This window comes from Triturus cristatus, chromosome 2_2, assembly GCF_964204655.1.
Source record: "Triturus cristatus chromosome 2_2, aTriCri1.1, whole genome shotgun sequence".
In the NCBI taxonomy this organism is placed as follows: Eukaryota; Metazoa; Chordata; class Amphibia; order Caudata; family Salamandridae; genus Triturus; species Triturus cristatus.
Window position 1 is genome coordinate 1,041,487,887 of NC_140582.1, and position 15,781 is coordinate 1,041,503,667.

General features: G+C 46.4%; 1 protein-coding gene across 2 annotated transcripts in view; it reads right to left on the reverse strand.

The window, feature by feature from the left end:
* Positions 1-15,781, reverse strand: part of HTT (huntingtin) — a 2,065,683-nt gene that overhangs the window by 1,483,555 nt on the left and 566,347 nt on the right. For both annotated transcript variants that reach the window (XM_085642500.1, XM_085642499.1), the window contains one exon: positions 6,026-6,184. In XM_085642500.1, coding sequence (XP_085498626.1) covers positions 6,026-6,184 — 159 coding nt within the window. The remainder of the gene's footprint in view (positions 1-6,025; positions 6,185-15,781) is intronic.

Genomic DNA, 15,781 nt, shown 5'->3' on the forward strand with positions numbered 1-15,781 from the left:
CTTTGCAAATGTAGTAAGTAGCAAATGATGTTCTGGATGGACGCAACCAGTGGATCAATATGATTGTTACTGCAGTAAAGGGCGAATCTTTTCCACTTTGCTGCGTAGCAAGCTCTGGTGGTAGGGCGCCTGGCCTCTTTAATGATGTTCATACAGTCCGGTGGAAGGAAAAGGTAACTGAACATTAGGACTTCAGGAGCCAGATCGCGAGATTCAGTTGAGTTGGATCGGGGTGCCTTATCTCTCCATGGTTCCGCGTTAGTAGTGATGGGGAGAGGTGTAGTTTATGGTGTGGGACTAGCGAGAGTTCCAGTAGTGTTGTGAACCACTGTTGGCGCACCCATGTGGGGGCCACTAGGATCCTTTTTAGAGACTGTGGTCGGAGCTTGCGTACCACTAGTGGAATCAGTGGGAGTGGCGGAAAAGCGTGCGCAAATCTGCCTGACCAGTTCATCCATATCGTATTGCCATTGGACAGTGGGTGTGGAAACCTGGCGGCGAAGGTTGGGCATTTTGCGTTTTCCTGTGTGGCAAATAGATCTATGTCTGGTTGGCCTCACATCTGGAAAAAAGGTAGATTAATTTGTGGATGTAGTTCCCATTCGTGAATCTGTTGTGTCTGTCGACTTAACAGATCCGTAATGTGATTGTGAACTCCTGGAAGGTGTTCTGCGAGGAGGTATACATTTGTGGGATGGCCCACCTCCAAATGTTCTGTGCAAGCTGGGACAGTTGTAGAGAATGTGTTCCTCCCTGTATTTGTATATAATACATGGCCGTCATGTTGTACGCTCGGATCAGGGCAGCTTTGTTTTGTACATGGAGTTGGAATGATTTCAGAGCTAGGAAGATAGCTAGTAGTTCCAGATGATTGATGTGGAACACTTTTTGTTGAGTGGTCCATTTGCCCTGCGTTGCGTGAGCTAAGAGATGGGCTCCCCACCCTGTGAGTGATGCATCTGTTAGTACTATCTGTGGAACAGGCTCGAGGAACGGCCGCCCATTGGACACGTTTTTTGTGTTCCACCACTGCAGAGAGCGATGTGTGCGGCTGTCCACCAACACCAGATCTGTAAGTTGTCCCTGAGCCTGATTCCATTGATGTGCTAGACATTCCTGTAAGGGACGCATTTGAAGTCTTGCGTGAGGTACGATGAAAATGCAAGATGCCATCATGCCTATGAGTTGCATGAACACTCTGGCTGGGAGTGTGTTGGATTTGAAATTTGGTGATGAGAGCTTTATACTGGCTATCCTGGCTGGGCTGGGATACGCTAGAGCTGTGGAAGTATTTATTGTGGCCCCCAGATATTGTTGTACATGAGAGGGCTGAAGGTGCGACTTGGTACAGTTGATTGTGAACCCCAAGTTGTGTAGTGTTTGGATGGTTTGATGAGTGTGTTGGATACACTGGTTGAATGATCTGGCTTTTATTAGCCAGTCGTCCAGATACGGGAAGACATGGATCTGTTGTCTTCGTAGGTGTGCTGCTACTACTGCAAGGCACTTGGTAAAAACTCTTGGAGCAGTGGTGAACCCGAATGGAAGGACTTTGAATTGATAGTGTTGTCCGTCCAGTACGAACCTTAGATACTTCCTGTGAGCAGGATGTATGGGAATGTGGAAGTAGGCGTCCTTGAGATCTAGTGTGGCAAGGAAGTCTCCTTGTTGTGGTAGTTGAAGCACCTGTTGGAGTGATCATGTGAAAATGATCCAAGTGTATATACTGATTGAAGGGTCTGAGGTCAAGAATTGGCCGTAGGGTCCCGTCCTTTTTGGGGATTAGGAAATACAGGGAGTAAACCCCTGTTCCCTGGTGTAGTAAAGGGACTGGCTCTATGGTGTGCTTTTGAAGCAGTAAGAGAACCTCTTGTTTCAAAAGTGTAAGATGGTCTGCGGACATTGGACGCTGTCTGGGTGGTATGTTTGGGGGTGGGGGGGGGGGGGGGGGGGTAGCTGTAAGTTCCAGGCAGTAACCATACTGGATAATTTGTCTTACCCACCTGTCTGTTGTGATGGAGTTCCAGACAGGTAGGAACTGTGTTAATCTTCCCCCGACCGGAGTGGAATGGTCTGGGGGGAGTGGAGGGAAGTCACTGATTAGCAGCAGGGGAGGTACGAGTGTTGTTGTTACCTCGGCCTCTCCCTTTATTGTTGTTCACTCTGTAACCTCCTCTAAAATATCCTCTATTGTGGGATGTATGGGTGGTGTTTTTAAAGGAAGATGAGCTATCTGTGGCCACGTTCTTGGAGGCTCCTCTATAGAAGGAGCGACGAAAGGAGCCACGCGTTTGCGGAGACTGCAACGCTCCCATGGACATAGCCTCTGTATCTTTTTTCATTTTTTCAAGAGCAGTGTCCACAGCCGGCCCAAAAAGTTGGTTTTGATTGAACGGCTGATTTGGAATGGTTGTTTGGACCTCCTGCTTGAAGCCTGAAATGCGCAGCCAGGCATTTCTTCTGAGCAGTATACTAGTATTAATAGACCTAGCAGCAGTGTCTGCTGCATTAAGGGCACATTTAATTGATGCGTTGGTGATTAGTTTGCCCTCTTGGATTAGGTCATTTGCTTGAGTTTTATACTGGTCAGGCAAATGCTGTAATAGGGTTTCCAGCTGGTCATAATGGGCCCTATCATATCTAGCCAGCAGTGCTTGAGTGTTGGCTATGCGCCAGTGATTGGCCGCCTGCGCAGCTACCCTCTTGCCAGATGCGTCTAATAATTTAGATTCTTTATCAGGGGGCAGTGCATCCCCTGAGGTTTGTGAATTAGCTCGCTTTTTAGCATTGGACACTACTAATGAATCTAGAGGCAGCTGACCTTTGATGTACGCAGGATCGTCAGGGGCAAGTCTATATTTCTTATCGATCCTAGGATTAAGAATCTTGGCCCGTACAGTATCTTTAAATATGTCAGGAGCATGCTTACTGACCCCTTTAATCACTGGCAATATTTGAACAGTTTTCTGGGACTGTTCAAATGTGTCTAGAAGAAAATCCTCCTCTGGTGTTTACCCCATGAAATACAGCACCCCTATTGATGAGTTGTCCAAACCCAATATTATCATCTGGAGGAGATGGTTTTGTTGGGTATGGTTGGGGGCTTGGGAGGTCTGGGGGATTTATTGGATGATTGTAATCCCAATCATCTTGTGGTGGGTCATCTGGATCTGTGAACGGGTCATTAGGGTCACCACCCACCCCTAGGTCATCATTGTCTGGAGGTGGTGTATGTGGTGGAGACGTTACAGGCTGAGGCGGTGTAACAGGTTTGGGGAGAGGTGGGGTGTTAGATGGAAGGACAGGAGAAGAAGGAGGCATAGGTGATGTGGCATAGTCCTTCACAAGCACTGGAGGGGTTTGTGCTGTGTCCAATTTCCTTGTCTTGCATGGCACAGCTGCGACATGTCCTGTTTTAGGGTTGATATAGATCTTTTTCTGTTTAGGATCAACAGGGTCCCGATGAAAAAGTTCCTCCTCCTCGATAACCGCTTTCGGCGCCGATTTTTCTGTTCAGAGCGGGGCTGTTGCTGAGTCTTATGCTCTTTGGCCTTAGGAGGCGTGGTGGAAACCTTAGGCTTGGTTTTCGGTTCTGAAGGCTTTGGTTTAGGAGCCGTGGCGTGATTCTTAGATTTAGAGGTGTTCGATGCCGGCTTATCCACGGGCTTCGATGTGTTCGAGGCCGGTTTGTTTTTGGAAGTGGAAGGAATCAGAGCCAAGTGTTCTTTTGGCTTCGGTGCCGAAGGTGCCGGTGGGACTAGTACATGCGGTTTGCTCGGTCCCGAGCTACCAGAAGGCTTGTCTTTTTTCTTCGGATCCGGGCCCGGAGGTGGGGCTTCTGAAGTGTGCTTTCGGTCGCAACTGGGGCCAACAGACGAAGTCTTGACCGGTGCCTTCTGCTTTGGTAAGGGGGTTGGGGTAGGGGCAGTAGTACTCACTCATTGCCCAGGAGTGATGGAGTCGTCTGAGTCTTCTGCCTCTGACACGATTTGGAGATCTTCGGAATCTTCTTCTGGGACATCTGGGCCTTCGTTGAAGATGTCCACCGGTTCCGGAGCTGATCTCTGTGCCATGACGTGTCGTCGAGTTCGACGATCTCTAATGGTCTTCTTTGATCGAAAGGAGGCGCAGGCTGGGCAGCTGGACTCGTCGTGATCTGGCGAGAGGCACAGGTTACAGACCTTGTGATGGTCGCTGTGTGGAAATTTTGCTCCACACTGGGGGCATTTTTTGAAAGGCGTCCTTTCCATGAGCCGTAGGCCTTACGGCGTCGATAGGTCCAGCGGCCCGTGTCGATGACTGGAATCGAACCGATGAAAGGCGTGTCGAGATTTCGATGTGTCTAGTCAATCAGAAAAGTTTGGGAAAGTTTTGCGCGTCAAAAAGTTTGAAACTAAAGTTTCGAACCGGTGTGCAAAAATTGCATCCAAACCCAATGGTGGAAAAAAACAATCTGAGGATAGAGTCGATGCCCATGCGCACTATCGTCCAAGGGAGGAGTCACCTATCTTGTGACTACAAAGACTTCTTCCAAGACAACAAGGTGAAAGCATCAGAGCCCAACACCAGATGGCGATCTAATGCTAAGTGTGAGATCTGCAGCTCATATGCCTCGAACATAAAATTATCCTGAGTTGATCTGTTCTTTCCTCTCTCACCTGCTTCAACGTCAGCAGTAACAAGTAGAATGCTGAGCTCGCACTCTCTTGCATCAGTTAAAAAGGTACATCGACTTCCACTTCAGGTGGACCTTGTCCAGCTGTCCTTTGCTACACTAGCGGCCTTCATTTAACCATGAAAGCCAGGTGAGATCATTGCATGTTGCTACCTAACCGTTCCATAGATAAAAATGCCCACAGTCTCGGATACCAGTGCATGAGTGGCAGGCAGTTTGGTTTCTTCCAGGCTTTGAAGGCACGTATGCCACTCATGTTTTTGACAGGTGCGCTAGCAATGGGGACTTAAGTCTAAGGAGCATCACCTCAGGTGCTGCAGGAATCGTGAAAGTTAGGACTTTCTGAAGAAGTTTAGAGACCTCGTCCCAGAATGGCAGAATTGTGATACATATGGTGCGGCCTATGAAGGGTGTACTGCTAGCCGTACCAAACTTTATAGTGGATCTCCAGTTCCAAAGAAGAGACAGATGAGGAAAGAATTCTCCTTTGTAGCCTACTCCCCCGATTCGGCGTCTCATCTGATCTCAAAGCTCGTTCCCACTCTCGATTAAGTCACCACAATTGCAGGGCATCGTGTGTCAATAGGAGTTTTTACAATGTTGAGATGGTTCCCCATGTCCCCCGAATTTAGGAAATTGTAATGGGTTTTGCCTCTCATGGCTCCTGAACAGGTAAGAAGGTGAGTTACCCAGTGTCTAATTTGAACGTAGCACAGTTGCTCAGTTTCAGGGAGGCTGTATGAAGCTTTGCATTAGAGTGAATGTGAGTATATTGGGATGGATAAGATACTAATAACTTAGCGCTCAAATATTTATACCATACTCTTAAGGTCATGGCTACAGGTGTGCTAAGGTAGGTGTTAAGGGGTCTAAGGGTTTTCTCCAACCACACCAAGTCTACTGGGGCAACATTTTTTAACAATGAGTAGTTGCTTTCCTGCAATCCTACTTTTCATAAGTACCAGAAATACTCATGCATGGATTAGGTGAGATAAGTCCGTGTTTAAGACTATTAATGGAAGATATCCTGGATGCCAATTTGTGATTCTACATAGAAAGCCCTTTTCTTGAATGCCTAGTTTCACTGTATCATAGAAAGATGTTCCATGGTGTTGCCTAAAGGCTATCTAGAATGCTTAGTAATCTTTATAACTAAGAATGCTTGATCCCACATGTGTAACTCTGTCTGTCGAAGCTACCTTTTTGGAATCAATTTATTGAGCATGCATCAATTGTCAATGTTATACAACTGAAAACAGAGGTTGACCTCTCAACATTTAGGCAACTAAGATTCAATGAAATGTATTAAAAACAGTGGTACATAAAAGTATATTTTTAAGCAGTGGTTACCTGTAGCACCTTTCACATTGTTTATCCAGGTCTCAGCATCAAAGCGAGACTTGATGAGAATAGAGTAAATAATGGTTCCACAGAGAATTGCAGTAGCTCCTCGGATTTGGGGATCCCCGTGGTTAATGTAATTCAGTATGTCAGATACATACTGTTCCTCTACAAAAACAAAGGTATTTGAGGTAAAGAGTTAATAACAAGAGTTCATAACGATGTTAGAGGAACAATTTGCTAAAAATACAATCAAAATAAAAGTGCTATACTGCTAAAGAAGTAATGTTACACATAAGCAACCTGTTCACATAAGCAACCTGTTCTTTCCAACCATATTAATCAGTGGTTAAGACGAAGAAAGGTGTAACCTGCAAGCAAAAATAATTTTCATAGTAACTAATACGTTCTGTGACAAAGAACACTTAAATGTTAATCCAGACCTGACACACCTGAAGTTTCTAGAGAGCCTCATATGACAGAAAAGGAAAATGCTACTTACCAGTATGCATCTGTTCTTGGCATGTAGAGCTGCAGAATATCATACTTTTGCATAGATCGCCATCTGGTGTTGGGCTCGGATGCGTGCACCCTGTTGTTGGCTTGGAAGAAGTATTTTGTGGTCACGAGGTAGGCGACTCCTCCCTTGGACGATAGTGCGCATGGGCATCGACTCCTTCCTTAGATTGTTTTTCGCCATGACGGAAAATGATGGAGTTTGTAAGAAACTGAAAAGATGTCTATGTGAATGTATCTAAGTAAGAGAACACTGGAACAGATACAGGTCCTGGGGAGACGGGTGGGCGTATGATATTCTGCAGCTCTACATGCCAAGAACAGATACATACTGGTAAGCAGCATTTTCCGTTCGAGGCATATGAGCTGCAGAATTCATACTTTTGCATAGACTGTACTGCAGTGTCTACCTTAGCGGTGGTCACCTGTATCTGTTGCAGTGGTTTGGAAAAGTGTCTTAAGAACAGCCTGGCCTACAGGAGCCTGTTGCTTTGCCTGCACGTCTACACAATAGTGTTTGGTGAAGGTGTGTGTGGTAGACCATGTCGCTGCCTTACAAATGTCTTCTAGGGGAATGTTTCCTAAGAATGCCACTGAAGCCCCTAGTTTGCGTGTCGAGTGCGCTCTAGGGGGAATTGTTAATGTGTGTTTTGCTTTCTGATAGCATATTTGAATGTATTTGACTATCCACCTGGCAATTCCAGCTTTGGAGATGGGGTTTCCTTTAAGCGGCGGAGAGAAAGCTACAAACAGTTGGCTTGCCTTTCTAAAATGTTTAGTCCTATGTCATAAAGTATAGCTCCTTTGATGTCTAGTGTGTGAAGAGCTCTCTCTGCTACGGAATCTGGGTTTTGGAAAAACACTGGTAACTCTACAGATTGATTAAGATAAAAAGCAGAGATTACTTTGGGAAGGAATTTTGGATTGGTTCTAAGAACCACCTTGTTACGATGTATTTGTAAGAATGGTTCTTCTATGGTTAAAGCCTAGATCTCACTCACTCTCCTGAGAGAGGTGATTGCGACAAGGAAAGCTACTTTCCATGTAAGGAACTGCAGTTCGCATTTGTGTAGAGGTTCAAATGGAGGACCCATGAGCCTAGTAAGGGCAATGTTTAGATTCCACACCGGAGAGGGTGGCAGTGTGGGAGGAATTATCCTTTTAAGGCCTTCCATAAAGGCTTTGATAGCTGGTACTCTAAACAACGACAAATGAGGTCTGTTTTGCAGGTAGGCAGCAAGGGCAGCCAGATGTAATCTTATGGATGAGTAGGCTAGATTACATCTTTGTAGATGCAGTAAATAGCAAATGATGTTTGTATTGAAGCATCTAGTGGGTCAATTTTGTTGTGATTGCAGTAAATAACAAATCGTTTCCATTTGGCTGCATAGCAAGCTCTAGTAGTAGGGCATCTGGCTTCTTTGATAATGTTCAAACAGTCCGGTGGGAGGTTAAGGTAACCAAACTCAAGGACTTCAGGAGCCAGATTGCTAGATTCAGTTTTGCTGGATCTGGGTGCCTCATCTCTCCATGGTTCTGCGTGACCAGCTTTGGGGAGAGATGTAGTTTTTGGTGTGGAACTACTGAGAGTTCGAGGAGTGTTGTGAACCATGGTTGCCGTGCCCATGTGAGAGCAACTAGGATCATCTTGAGAGACTGGTACTACTTGCTTGAGCTTGCGTACTACTAACGGAATGAGTGGGAGTGGCGGAAAAGCGTACGCAAATCTGCCTGAACAATTCATCCATATCGCACTGCCCTTGGACAACGGGTGTGGAAACCTGGCGGCGAAGGTTGGGCATTTTGCGTTTGCGTGTGTGGTGAAAGATCTATGTCTGGGTGGCCACACATTTGGAAAAATGGTTGAAGAACTTGAGGATGAAGTTCCCATTTGTGTATCTGCTTGTCTGATGATTTAGCAGATCCGCAATCTGATTGTGCACTCCTGGAAGATGGTGTGCCAGAAGATATACGTTTTGCAGAATGGCCCATCTCCATATGCTTTGTGCTAGATGAGACAGCTGCAAAGAGTGTTCCTCCTTGTTTCTGTATGTAATACATTGCTGTCATATTGTCCATGCGGACCAAGACAGTCTTGTTGATGAGATGTGCTTGGAATTACTTTAACGCTAGAAATATTGCTAGTAATTCTAGGTGATTGATGTGGAGCACTTTTTTTGAGTGGTCCACCTGCCTTGAACTGTGTGGTTTAGGAGATGGGCTCCCCAGCCGGTGAGTGATGCATCCGCTGTTAACACTATCTGTGGAACCGGCTCCAGGAACGGTCGCCCTCTGGAAAGGTTTTGTGTGTTCTACCACTGCAGAGAGCGATGTGTGCTGCTGTCCACCAACACCAGATCGTAAGTTGACCTTGAGCCTGATTCCATTGACGTGCTAAACATTCTTGTAAGGGGCGCATCTGAAGTCTTGCGTGAGGTACTATGAACATGCAAGAGGCCATCATTCCTATGAGCTGCATAAACCCTTGAGCTGGAAGGGAGTGTTGGGGCTGCAATTTTGTGGTGAGGGTTTGCATTCTAGCTATTCTGGCTGGATTGGGGTATGCTAGAGCTTTGGCAGTGTCTATCGTGGTCCCTAGATACTGATGTAGGTAGGAAGGCTGTAGATGTGACTTGGCGTGGTTTATTGTGAACCCCAAGTGGTGGAAATATCCCTTGTTGGGGGATGTCTGTGTGGGACTTTTGTATGAAGAGGAAGCAGTGTCTGTGCTGATGTTCTTGGATGCGCCCCTATAAAAGGAACGACAAAAGGAGCCTCGTGTAGATGGAGACTCTATGGCTCCCATAGATTTTGCAGTCTCAGTGTCTTTCTTCATTTTCTCTAAGGCTGTGTCTACAGCTGGGCCAAAATGTTGTTCCTGATTGAACGGGTGATTCAGGATAGTAGTCTGCACTTCTTGTTTGAATCCAGAAATGCGCAACCATGCGTGCCTTCGTAATAACACAATAGTGTTGATTGATCTAGATGCAGCGTCTGCTGCATCGAGGGCACATTTAATGGATGAGTTTGTTATTAACTTGCCCTCCTGAATCAAATCATTGGCTTTGGCCTTATATTGGTCAGGAAAATGCTGCATTAGGCCCTCCAGCTCGTCGTAGTGAGCCCCATCTTGTCTGGCAAGTAATGCTTGTGCATTAGCTATCCTCCAGTGATTAGCTGCCTGGGAGGCAACTTGTTTGCCTGAAGCGACAAGCAATTTAGACTCTTTGTCTGGAGATGGAGCCTCACCGGAGGTCTGAGACTTGGCACGCTTCCTAGCATCGGTCACTACTAGGGAATCTAAGGGGGAGTTGGCCCTTAATGTAGGTGGGATCATTGGGGGTGGGTTTATATTTTTTATCAATCCGAGGATTGAGAATCCTGGTCCTGACAGGGTCTATGAAGAAGTCTGTAGCATGTTTAATGTCACCTTTCAGCATGGGTAATGTTTGTACTGTCTTTTGTGACTGTGCAAAAGTGTCTAACAGGAAGTCTTCCTTTGTGGGGTCTGAATGCATTTGAATGCCATGATATTGGGCAGCCCTATCAATGAGCTGACTAAAGCCAATGTTGTCATCTGTGGGAGATGGCTTAGTTGGGTATGCATCTGGATCAGGAAGGTCTGGAGGATCTACAGGGTCATTGTAGTCATCCCATGTGTCCTGTGGTATGTCAGTGTCATCATCAGGATTATTGAAAGCATCATTATTTCCACCCCCAAGGTCATCATCATCCTGTGGTGGTGGTGAGTATGGAGCAAGTATAGGAGACTTTGGAGGAGAGAAAGGCTTAGTAGGAAGGACAGGAGAAGAGGGTCTTAATGGTGTAGTTGCACAGTCCTTTTTCTTCACAGGCACCTCAGGAATGTGTGGGGTGTCCAATTTTCTCTTGTCCTTGGAAATACTGACAATATGGCCTGTTTTAGGGTCCACATGCAGTGTTTTCTGCTTCGGATCGATGGGATCTGGTAGAAACAGTTCTACCTTGTTGGCGTGTGCTTTCGGCGCCAGCTTTTTCGGTTCCGAACACGGTTTAGATTTCTGCTCTGGAGCCTTAGAAGGGGTTTTTGGGTCCTTCGGCTTAGGTGTCGAGTCTGAAATCTTTTTCGGATCCGAAGGTTTTCGAAGAGTCTTCGGATTCAAAGCCTTTTGTTCTTTTGGTGACAAAGTGCTTGGTGCTGAGGCCTTTTTGGAGACAACGGGAGTAGTATGTGTTCCCGCTTTCAGTACCGACGGTGTTTTTGGGGCACCGACGTGCGGCTTGCTCGGTGCCGGAAGGCTTCTCCTTTTGCTTCGGAGCCGGGCCCGGGGCTTCTGAAGTCTTCTTTTGGTCGTGACTAAGGCCTTCAGGCGAAGTCTTGACTGGAGCCTTCTTTTTTCAGGTGGGGTTGGGGCAGGGGCAGTAGTCCTGACTCGTTGACCTTGAGTAGTGTGGTCATCAGAGTCAGAGTCATCTGCTTCAGATACGATGTCGAGATCCTCCGAATCCTCTGCCTCTGGAACGTCGGGGCCTTCATCGAAGATGTATTCTGGCACCGGTGCAGCCTGTTACACCATAACGTGTCATCGAGCCCGGCTATCACAGATAGTCTTCTTGGACCGGAAAGAGCTACAGGCTTGGCAATTTTTCTCTTTGTGCTCGGGCAAGAGACAGAGGTTGCAGACCTTGTGTTGGTCGCTGTGTGGGAATTTAGCTCCACAGTGCGGGCATTTTTTGAATTGAGTCCTTTCCATTAGCCGTAGGCCCGAATGGCATCAATAGGCCCAGCTGCCCGCGTCGACGACCGGAATCGTAATTTGAGTTAGCGCGTCGAAAGGCACGCGAACGAGAACAATACAGTCGAGTTTGCAATGGTTTGCGTGTCGAAATGGTTTGGAAAACACGGTCCCGAATCGGAGCGCTGAAGTTACATCTGAACCCAATGGCGGAAAAAACACAATCTAAGGAATGGAGTCGATGTCCATGCGCAGTATCGTCCAAGGGAGGAGTCACCTATCTCGTGAACACAAAAGACTTCTTCCAAGACAACAACAGGGTGCAAGCATCCGAGCCCAACACCAGAGGGTGATCTATGCAAATGTATGAATTCTGCAGCTCATATGCCTCGAACTAAGGAATTAAAATTACAGTAATGCTCTTTCTGGTGTATACTCTATCTAACCAAAGATTCCTCACCTTCTGAATTTCCCTAGGCACCAGACTGGGCCCAGAATTTATTCAGCGCAACTGTTTCCATACACGAGCATATAATGCCATTAGACTCCACAGCAACGTCACTCCGCCTCAGCAAGTGATGGCGTAGAGCTGTATTTGGGTATCAATCCAGTAGAACAGTTTACCTTCGTGCACACAGGCAGAACACTTGTGACAAACTGGAAGAATGACAGTGTGTGAAATCTAACGTAAGACCTGATTAAGAACCCTAAAGGTGCCTACAGGGGGGGGGGGGGGGGGAGGGAAGTTGGGGGGGTTCTAATAGTTTTTCCTTTTTTTACATGTATTGCTTTCTCTGTATCCTCATTTTCCTTTTGAAAAATCAAAGTCATGATGCTTTATATTGATTGTGCAGAGGCCGCTGGGATACAGTGCTCTGCTCTACACTTGTCATTTGATGAATAAAATCTGTTTAAAAAAAAAAAAGAAGAACCCTAAAGGTGCACTCTACATAAGAGGGATGAGGGAGAATCGTGAGGACTCTGTAGTTAGATATAATATCCGCCATAAAGAGCATTTCCAAAGTTAAGTAACATGTTCTTTTAATGGATAATTCTAACCACTGATTCCTCCCATTTCGAAATGATACCAAAGCAGTAGTTCTCAAAAGGTGGAGGGTCCGAGAAGTGAACTTACACCACGAAGTCCTGGAAGACAAAGAGGTCAAAAGGGCCCTCTCTACAGACCTCAGAGTCTAGGTGGTAATGCCTGGTGAAGGTGTGAACAGACGACCAATTAGAAGCCAGTCAAAAGTCGTGGTATCTCGAAAAATGAAGGTTGATATAAGGAAATTGTAGAAAGGTGGAAAGAACTGAGATATAACTTTTAACAATGACCACCACAAAACCTTGCTGAGCAGAGACAAAATGAACAATAAAACATCCAACAGATTGGCCAGCACCAGACCACAAACTTCACCCACAGACCTGAATAAATAGATTTCGCAGATGGGCACTTAGCCACAAGAATAACATCCCCTAAATTCAGCATGCAAATCAAATCTGCACAGCAAGGTGTGTAGATTTGAGTACAGGACCCTGCCCTGCTGCTGAGAAAGGAGGCCCTCACTAAATCCAGATCAGGGGGCAAATGCTCCGGCTCAACAGATTTAGGTACCACACTCTCCTGTCCCAATCCAAAACTTTCAGGATGATATCAGCCCAGTTTTTCCCGTTCTTCTTAAGAACCTGAGGAAGGAAAGGCAGGAGGGGGAAGGCGTAAAGGAGACCTGTGTTCCACTGATGGCAGAAAGAGTCACCTCTGGAATATTTTGGTAGAAAGCAAAGTGTGCGATAATCATGACACTGGTCATAGCAAAATGATCCAGCAAAGGCACACCCCTCCAAATGAAGATGCCCTGCGACACTTCCAAATGAAGATGCTATTCATGCCATCTGCTGAGCTCATCCACTTTGGGACTCAGCAAGCGCATCAAATGAGTGGCAGTTAGAGATATCCATTGAAGGTCCAGCCATTACCAGAGACACAGTGCCTAATGGCACAGGGTCTGTGACTCCACACCTCACTGCTTGTGGCAGTACCACATGGCGGTGGAGCTGTCCTGACTAGTTTCCTGTGACCTGAACTAGTTTCCCGTTGATGGATGGTCGGAAGGGCGTCAGAGCAAACCAAAAGGCACGAAGCTCCATAAGGTTGACGACGGGCACAAAGGCTACAGATCCTAACCTTTCCCAGATAACCACCACAACATAGAGCTGATGCAACCATCACTACTGTGAGCTTTAGATGGAATATGGAGACAGCCTGAGGCAAGTAAGGGTGGTGTCCAACGAGGTTGTCGCTTTGTCAGTAAAATTGGGGGGCTTCAGATTTTACAACAATCATGCTGGTATATCATGTTAAAATAAATTATATGAGAAGCATGGAGTGAGGAGTGGTTAGGGGGCAGCGGTAAGGGAGAGTAGTGGGGATTGTTAGGGGTTCTTAAAGCTCCGTATTTTGTGGGGAAAAAACTTAACACATTTTAAGATCTTCAAAACAGAGACCAGAGTGTGTGTGTACTTTTTCCTGTGTGTGTTTGTAAAGATTCCAGGAGAAATCCGACAGACACCTCACCATACCGAACTGAAAGCACCTGTACACAACTATTTCTTAGAAAACACATTTATTAGGGGGGGGGGGGGGTGTAACACCTCAAACACCCTCCTTACGCTACGCCACCACCTGGATGCCGCCTTCTAAAAGCAGGTGTTCAAAACGCAACCCCAGTGCAATGCCCACTGCAGACAGAGGTTCCGGTGCAAGGAATGCGTCTGTTAACTAGCATGTGGGACCAGCAGGATGCATGGAGCCAAGAGGCCTCAAATCCGGAACCCTAGATTGAGGCTGAAACATCTGGATCATAACCTGAATGTCCAGAACCCACTGAAGGATAGAAAAGTACTTAAAAGCGAATGTGTCAAGGATTGCCTCTGTAAAGAGACTCATCCATGCAGGTGACAGATGGGATTTCGCTTCTTTGAAGGAAAACGGATGGATGACGGAAGTGTGTCTTATTTGTAGGCCGTCTGCGGCTGGCTGTGGGAAGGCCACCTTCAGCAGCCAATTATAGAGGTATGGGAATACATATATCCATGACCTGTGATGATGTGCAGTGACTACTGCCATCACCTTTGCAAGCAGCAGTGACTGAGGTCGGGCCAAAGGGTAGAACGGCAGACCGGAAGAGCTTTGGCCCCACCACAAACTGCAAAAAGCATGTGTGGGACTGCAGATGGGCACATGAAAGTATGAGTCCTGTAAATCGCAGAACATCAACCAGTACCCTGGATGCAAGGCAGAAAGAAAAAGAACCTGTGCCAAAATAAAAGTATAAATAAATGACCCTGTCCTTCTGCAGGAAAGTCAACGATTTACAATCTGCAAGATTTCTCGAGCTTTTATGGGCACAGGAGTAGCATACCCTGCCCTTCTCCACCTCTGGACCCTCTTTTTAGCCACTACTGACCGTATTTCTGACACATTGATAGTGTCATGATCCAATTAAGTCTGAACATAAAAAAGGGGGAATAGATGGGATGGAGTGAAGGAGGGGGTGTAACTCTGCTGAACGACCTGCAGCACTCAATGATCTGAGGTTTTAGTACGCTACCTGGGAAGGAAAAAAATATTCTGCCCCCTAATGGTAGCACATGACCATGGAAGGGGTGTAGTATTCTGTGTGTCAATGGGGTAGTAGGCTGATGCATGAGCTGGTGTCTGGAATTGGGAGTGTGAATGATGTTACGGAATTTCGGTGTGTGGTTTAAAGTGCGGGATAGGAGAGTGTGACAGCTGGAGGGAGGATGGAGCCCTGACAGGACCTACCTGCAGCTCCTGTAACTTAAGATTCTAACATATAATAAAGAACTTACTTCCTACCTGAGTGGCTTCAGACTTTGGATTGAAGACCCTGCCCTCCGATTACAATATTTTTTCTTAAAGGACCTGCGTGACAATGCAGAAAGACTCTGCTGACAGTTGCAACTATCTCTGGCAGAGAGGCCTGTTGTAGACAGTCTGAGGCTGATTATTGTATAAAGAAAGATGGTCCTGTGAACATGGAGGACTACTCTGGGGCCGCCCACTCTCCAATCCACCACCAAGTAGTGTCAGCTCAAGCTGATGGGCAGGAGTAGCCCAGAGAGGAGGGTGTGTAAGGTCTGCTAAGGACAAGGAGCCAGCTGAGAGGAGTTATAGAATGAGGAAATGTACACCTTTGAATAGTCTTAATCTTACGGACAAAGCTATGCAAAAAGTGAGGAGAGGAAGCAAATCTCCTTTACAGTAAGCAAACTCTGAAATGACCCATGGAGCTTTGACAGCAATACATTCAATTAAGCCTTGAAGAGTGCACAGTTGAATTTCTGAATTAAGTTCACCGTAGTTCAGGCTAATCCATGCCTTTATGCCTTTGAGGGGTTGATGGGGTGTTGGGAGGGGCTCCTGGGTGTAATTCACATATTTTATGGGCCCAATGCACAGAAATCAGGGTAGATGAAGCTAACACTGTGGTCATAATGATGGACAAAAGTC